We start from the raw sequence: 6,291 nt of genomic DNA, 5'->3' as shown, positions 1-6,291 counted from the left end.
CATTTTAGTTTTTGATTGTATTGTAGCGAATTTCGGTAACCAAATGATTTTAATTTATTTTATCTTAATTAATCTTAATAAACTTGAAAGCGACAACATTTTTGAATGGAGAATGAAAAGACCTTTCAAACTATATATCACAAGCCTATACTTCCTATTTTAAAAATGGGGGGTTGTACCTGTCATTCTAAGGGGGTTGAAGGTAGGGATTGCATTTTCACGTTAAAGAATTTCAAGTTATAATTTAAATTTGACGTGTTTCGTGATTTTTTATAAATATGTACAGTAACCTAAATAATGAATTTATTCCATTTGGCTTTTACACACTGTATAATGAGTATAAGAGATATATTATAAGGGTTATTTTAGTTCGGCTAATGAATTAAGTCCACAGCCAAAAGAAACCAACAGCACACACACAAAAGTCTGTCACTATTTACTGTTAAAATTATTAAATTCACTTACATGAGTATTTTGTGGCACGCCCTCAGCAGTGGTTATTACAGGCTGTAAAGAAAAATTATATAAATAAACAAATATTTATCTGTTTAACTTTATTCTATATAGATTCTTTATTAAAAAATATCAATTAAGCTTTGAGTGTAAGCTGTGATTTAAGCCAACTTGCTTTAATAAAATGTTGATATTAAGAAAGATACAGGGTGTTAAAGTGGAAATTTAAAATTTTATTTTTTGCTATAACTTTTACGTTTGTAAATATTTTTGGACAAAAATTTACAGTTGGATGCTTTTGAGTGGGATAAATTATAATTTTATACTTACTTTAATGTAATTCATAGAGGGCGCCACATATGCCACATGTGTGGCATAAATTTGCGCTTAACTTTTTTGCTCTTTAAGTTAGCTCTATTTGTGTTAAAAAATATTAAAGATTCATTATTTTTACAAAGAAAAGGTATACCTGTTAGTAACCTGAAAATTCAACCATTTTCGAGATAAATGCATTTTATAAGTCAGCTGAACAATAATTCTTAGTTTGATATTTGTGCGCTAAAGCACTGAATACCTGTAAGCATAATTCATAGTTTATTCTTATTAAAACAACTCAAAGATGATAATGCAACATCACAAAATGCTTTATTATGGGTGTTATTGTGTTAAAATGTCTTATTGGAGAAAAGATATTTCATCTTCTTTAAATGCCGTTTCCGTATTCAGACGTTGGCCGTCATCATGTTTACCATTTTCCTTTGCTATCGCTTCTTAAGTTTCTATAATGGCGTTGTAGTACTTTTTCTCTATTGTAAAATACTAAAAACCCAAAATATGTGGTTAATGCAAGATGGTATACCACCACATTCTAGAGAGAAGGCAGTTAGAACATACTTAAATACAACTTTTCTGAACGTTGGATTGGTCGTGGTAGTCATATTCGTTGGCAATGTGGTGAGATATTGATATAATTATTTAATTCATAAAAAATCCGAAAAGAATACTTATTGTTCATGACGTAAATTGTTTACCCATTTTTATTAGGACAAATAGAAACTAGAGCACATGTATTGAATAACACATATGTGTCCCGTTTCATAATACTTTTGCTACAAATCTAACCTGAAAGACTCAACATTTTTACAAAAACATCATCGTTGTCCTAATAAAAGATATTGTTATAAATATAGTAAACACACAGGCAATTTAGTTTAGCATAATATTAGTTCGTTAGTAGATTATAATAGTCCATTTATTCGAGATGTAATTATAGTTACTCGTAAGCTGTAACGTAATCATATAAATAAGTAATGTCATCGATAGGTTATTCCGTGTGTATATAAGTAACCAATAAACGAGATACATCACAGTTTAATACATTATTTAACTTCTGCGATAAATAATATGTAGTTCCATAATATACCATAAGATTTGGATATGTATCCAAAAGAATATATTCATCCATTATACATTGTAGCCACCACGTAGCCCCGAATTTAATCCGCTTGATATTGGTGTATGGGGCGCATTAAAACAACGTATCTATATCCCATAAACATTCGCAACCAACTATGGGAAGAAATAAATACTGCAGCAGTTTCTTTAGAACCAATCATATGTAAGATACCATTACATATGTAAGATAATGAGTAAGAGAGAGACAGATATATTTTCTCTCTCTTCCTCTCTGAAGAATAAAAATGTTCCTTTTGTATATATATTTAATATTATATATATATATATATATATATATATATATATATATTATATATATATAATATTGTATATATAACCACATATGACAAAATTGTTTAGAAATCATTTTTTGGAGTCTGGTTCTGTTTCAAATGGAAAATTGATCAATGTCACACCGATAGTCGATTTGCTCAAGTATACAAGTTGATTTACATAATATTGTTCACAAAACAGCAAAATGCTGTTTAATATGAGACGATCTTTTAGGGAATATATTGACAAATGAATTAAAGAAAATGGTGGACATATCGAACACTTACTTTGACAAAAAGTTATTTTATTTAGTTTAACTATTTCTTAATTTGGTTTGTAAATAAAATGTTTTGATTATGACTTTAATTTAACATAAAACGTAAAATGTTTGATGTAAAATCCTATTATTCTGTTATTTTGTCAAATCCTATTATTAATTATCCTGCTGATATATTTATTTTATATAATATTTCGTTATATATTAACTTTAGTTAAAGGTATTTTATACCAGAATTCAGAAGTATTAATTATTTTTGTTTATTTTTTCTTCGTTGCCTGGAGTAATTGCCTTAGATCAGAATTATGCAGCTGATTTTTAAAATGCGATTATCTCGAAAACTGATTAGTTTTGAAGTTTTTAACAAGTTTAGCTTTTTTTTGTTAAAATAATGTATCTTTAATATTTTTTATCCCAAATACAGGTAACTTAAAGATCAAAAAAGTTAAGTGCAAATTTATACCACATATGTGGCATAAGTGGCGTCCTCTATCAGTTACATTAAAGTGTGCATAAAATTATAATTTCTCCTATTTAAAAGTACCCAGTTGTAAATTTTTATACATAAATGTTTACAAACATAAAAGTTATAGTGAAAAATAAAATTTTAATTTTGCATTTTAACACCCCGTATCTTTCTTAATATTAACATTTTATTAAAGCAAATTGGCTTAAATCGTAATAATTTAAAGTGTAGAATCTACTGTTTCTTTTTGAACAATTACTTAAGGACCACCCTGTATAGCTTTTAACATAAATAATAGAAACAGAACTCAAATGCTCAAAGTTAATGCCAGAGATAAAAAATATCGAGAGAAAACATGTATAACAAAATAAAGCCATTCTAATGATTTGTAAAAAGAATTTAAATCACAATATCTAACTAAGATTAAAAGAGCTTAGACGTTAGTTAAAAAAGTACCCTAAAACTGACACTATGAAATGAGTAAATAAAATGAATATTGTGAATATGATACGCAAAAAATATTTACAAAGACATTTAGAACACAAACAATTGCTTTAAAAATTTAAAATATAGATTATGTTGTCTAAAGATGAATCACAAAAATATGTTACTATGTATTTACTGTTAAAATTATTAAATTCACTTACATGAGTATTTTGTAGATCGGCCTCAGTAGTGGTAATTACAGGCTGTAAAAAAAATTATATAAATAAATAAACATTTATCAGTTTTACCTTATTCTCTACAAATTCTTTATAAAAAAATATTATGCAAGCTTTGAGTGTAAGACTGTAACTTCTGTTTGGTATACCTAGGCTTTAACATAAATAATAGAAACAGAATTCAAAAGAGAGCGATAGGCACTCAAAATTAGTACCAGAGATAAAAAATATCGGAAGAACACATGTTTAACAAAGTGAAGGCATTCTAATGGTTTAAACAACGAATTTTAATCAGAATATCTAACTAAAACTAAAATAGTTTATACGATAGTTAAAAAAAAGTACTCTAAAATTAAATTTGAAACTATGAAATGAGTAAATAAAAAAAATATTGTGAATATGATAAGAAAAATTATATTTACAAAGAAGACATTTAAAACACAAAGGATTGCTTTAAAAATTTAGATTATGTCCAAAGATGCATCACAAAAGTCTGTTACTATTTACTGTACAAATTATTACAGGTTATTACAGGATGTAAAGAAAAAATTATATAAATAAATAAACATTTATCTGTTTATCATTATTCTATCGATTATGTATTAACAAAGTACCAAAAAATCTTTGAGTGTAAGACTGTAACTTCTGTTTGGGATACCTAACCTTACTTTAACATAAATAATAGAAACAGAACCCAAAAGAGAGCGAAAAAGAACTCAAAATTAGGGCCAAAGATAAAAGATATCGATAGAAAAGATGTGTAAAAAAATAAATCTAATAGTTTAAAAAAAGAATTTAAATCAGAAAATCTAACTAATATTAAAACAGTTTGGATGTTAATTAAAAAAAAATTACTCTAAAACTAGATTTGAAACTATAAAATGAGTAAATAAAAAATATTGGAAATATGACACGCAAAATAATAATTACAAAAAAGTCATTGAAACTGTTGCTATTTAATTTTAAAATTATTAAATTCACTTACATGAGTATTTTGTGGCACGGCCTCAGTAGTGTTTACTACAGTCTGTAAAGAAAGATTATATAAATAAAAAAACATTTATCTGTATTATCATTATTCTATAAATTCTATATTTAGAAAATAACAAAAAATCGTTGAGTGTAAGACTGTAACTTCTGTTTGGGATGTCTAGGCTTTAAAAAAATAAATAAATCTTTAAATGTAAGGCTATAACCCCTGTTTGTGATGCCTAGGCTTTAACATAAATAATAGAAGCAGAACTCAAAATGGAGATAAAAAGAACTTAAAGTAAATGCCATGAGGCATTTACTTTAAGATAGATAAAAAGTACCGAGAGAAAACATGTATAACAAACTAAAGCCATTCTAACGGTTTGTAAAAAGAATTTAAATGAGAATATCTAACTAAAATTAACACAATTTAGATTTCGGTTAAAAAAAAATTACTGTAAAACTAAATTATGAAACTATGAAATGAGTAAATAAAATAATATTTTCAAAACAATATTTAAAAAACAAATAAAAAAAGTACCTCATTTAAAGCACTTGGTTTCTTGTGGTACCAACAAGTGACAATTGCTAGTGCGATTATTATGGTAAAGAGTATTAGTACAGCGTCACGATATTTTCTGAATTTTTTTCTATTTACATTTAAAATACTTTGTGGCTCTTCGACAGAAGAGGCTCTTCGAGGCTCTTCGACAGAAGAGGCTCCTTGAGGCTCTTCGATAGAAGAGGCTCTTTGAGGCTCTTCGAATGATAAGTTATTTGAGTTATTCCCTTCATCTTCGGAATTTAACTCCCTACGAAATGAAACTGATGGAGAGACTTTATTTTCGAACATAATTTGACAATTTTCTGTAGTCGAAGGATGACAATCACTTTCTTTCATCATTTTGGACACAATTTTTCAACACTAATAAAACACAATATTCGTGTTCACTGGCGTGCACTCAACTGAACCACAGTAGAAAATGACTAACAGACCACAGTAGCAAATAAACAATTATTCTATTACGAAGCTAGTCATTAATTGTCTTATCAGAATATATAGCATTCTTAGAATAATAGCATATAAACAACTATTCGATTAGAAAGCTTAAGCATTCAATTTTCTTATCAGAATATATAGCCATATTAGAGTAATAATCACGTAATTGTTTTGCAATTAATATTTTTACTGCTGGTTTGCAGTTTCTCGCATTAACAAAGATATTTTTAGAATTATTGGCGTTCTAATTGTTGAAATTTAGCTGTATTTAGTATTTTTTGTTTTCCTATTGTCACAATATTCTGTTTTTAATATCTACCTTTTACTTATCTATTTGTTTTCTATTAACTAGAATTTATCTGCCACTTCTTAAAGAACTATTTAATTACCCATCCGAATGAAGCTCCGAATTGAGCAGCGTGTTCTTCGTAAAGCTTTTGTGAACGAACAGTTTATTACTATCTTCTCTTGTTGACTCTTTCGTTACAACAAGACGCAATATTGGTAGAACAAGATGAAACTCTGCTTAGATTAAACATAAGAGCAAAAAAAGTTAATATGACAATCTCAACTTGAAAAACTAAAACAATAGTAATCAGCAAAGAACCAACCAGATGTAAAATTGAAATCGAAAGGATCAGTATTAAACAAGTAATGGAAATAAAATATCTTGGAATTTCACTGTCCAGTTTTGGAGACTTAGACAAAGAAGTGAGAGATTAAGTGCAAAAAA

The 6,291-nt window shown here is 27.3% G+C and overlaps 1 protein-coding gene across 1 annotated transcript; it reads right to left on the bottom strand.

The window, feature by feature from the left end:
- Positions 1-432: 432 nt before the first annotated feature.
- Positions 433-5,560, bottom strand: LOC140451754 (uncharacterized). Its single transcript, XM_072545601.1, has 4 exons — positions 5,100-5,560; positions 4,572-4,613; positions 3,572-3,613; positions 433-507 (listed from the first exon to the last, which is right to left on the bottom strand). Exons 1-4 carry the CDS (start codon positions 5,460-5,462, stop codon positions 433-435), a joined length of 522 nt encoding a protein of 173 aa, XP_072401702.1. The 5' UTR covers positions 5,463-5,560.
- Between the last annotated feature and the right edge of the window lie 731 nt (positions 5,561-6,291).

Source organism: Diabrotica undecimpunctata, chromosome 10 (assembly GCF_040954645.1).
Source record: "Diabrotica undecimpunctata isolate CICGRU chromosome 10, icDiaUnde3, whole genome shotgun sequence".
Taxonomy (NCBI): Eukaryota; Metazoa; Arthropoda; class Insecta; order Coleoptera; family Chrysomelidae; genus Diabrotica; species Diabrotica undecimpunctata.
This window is presented reverse-complemented; position numbering and strand designations above follow the sequence as displayed.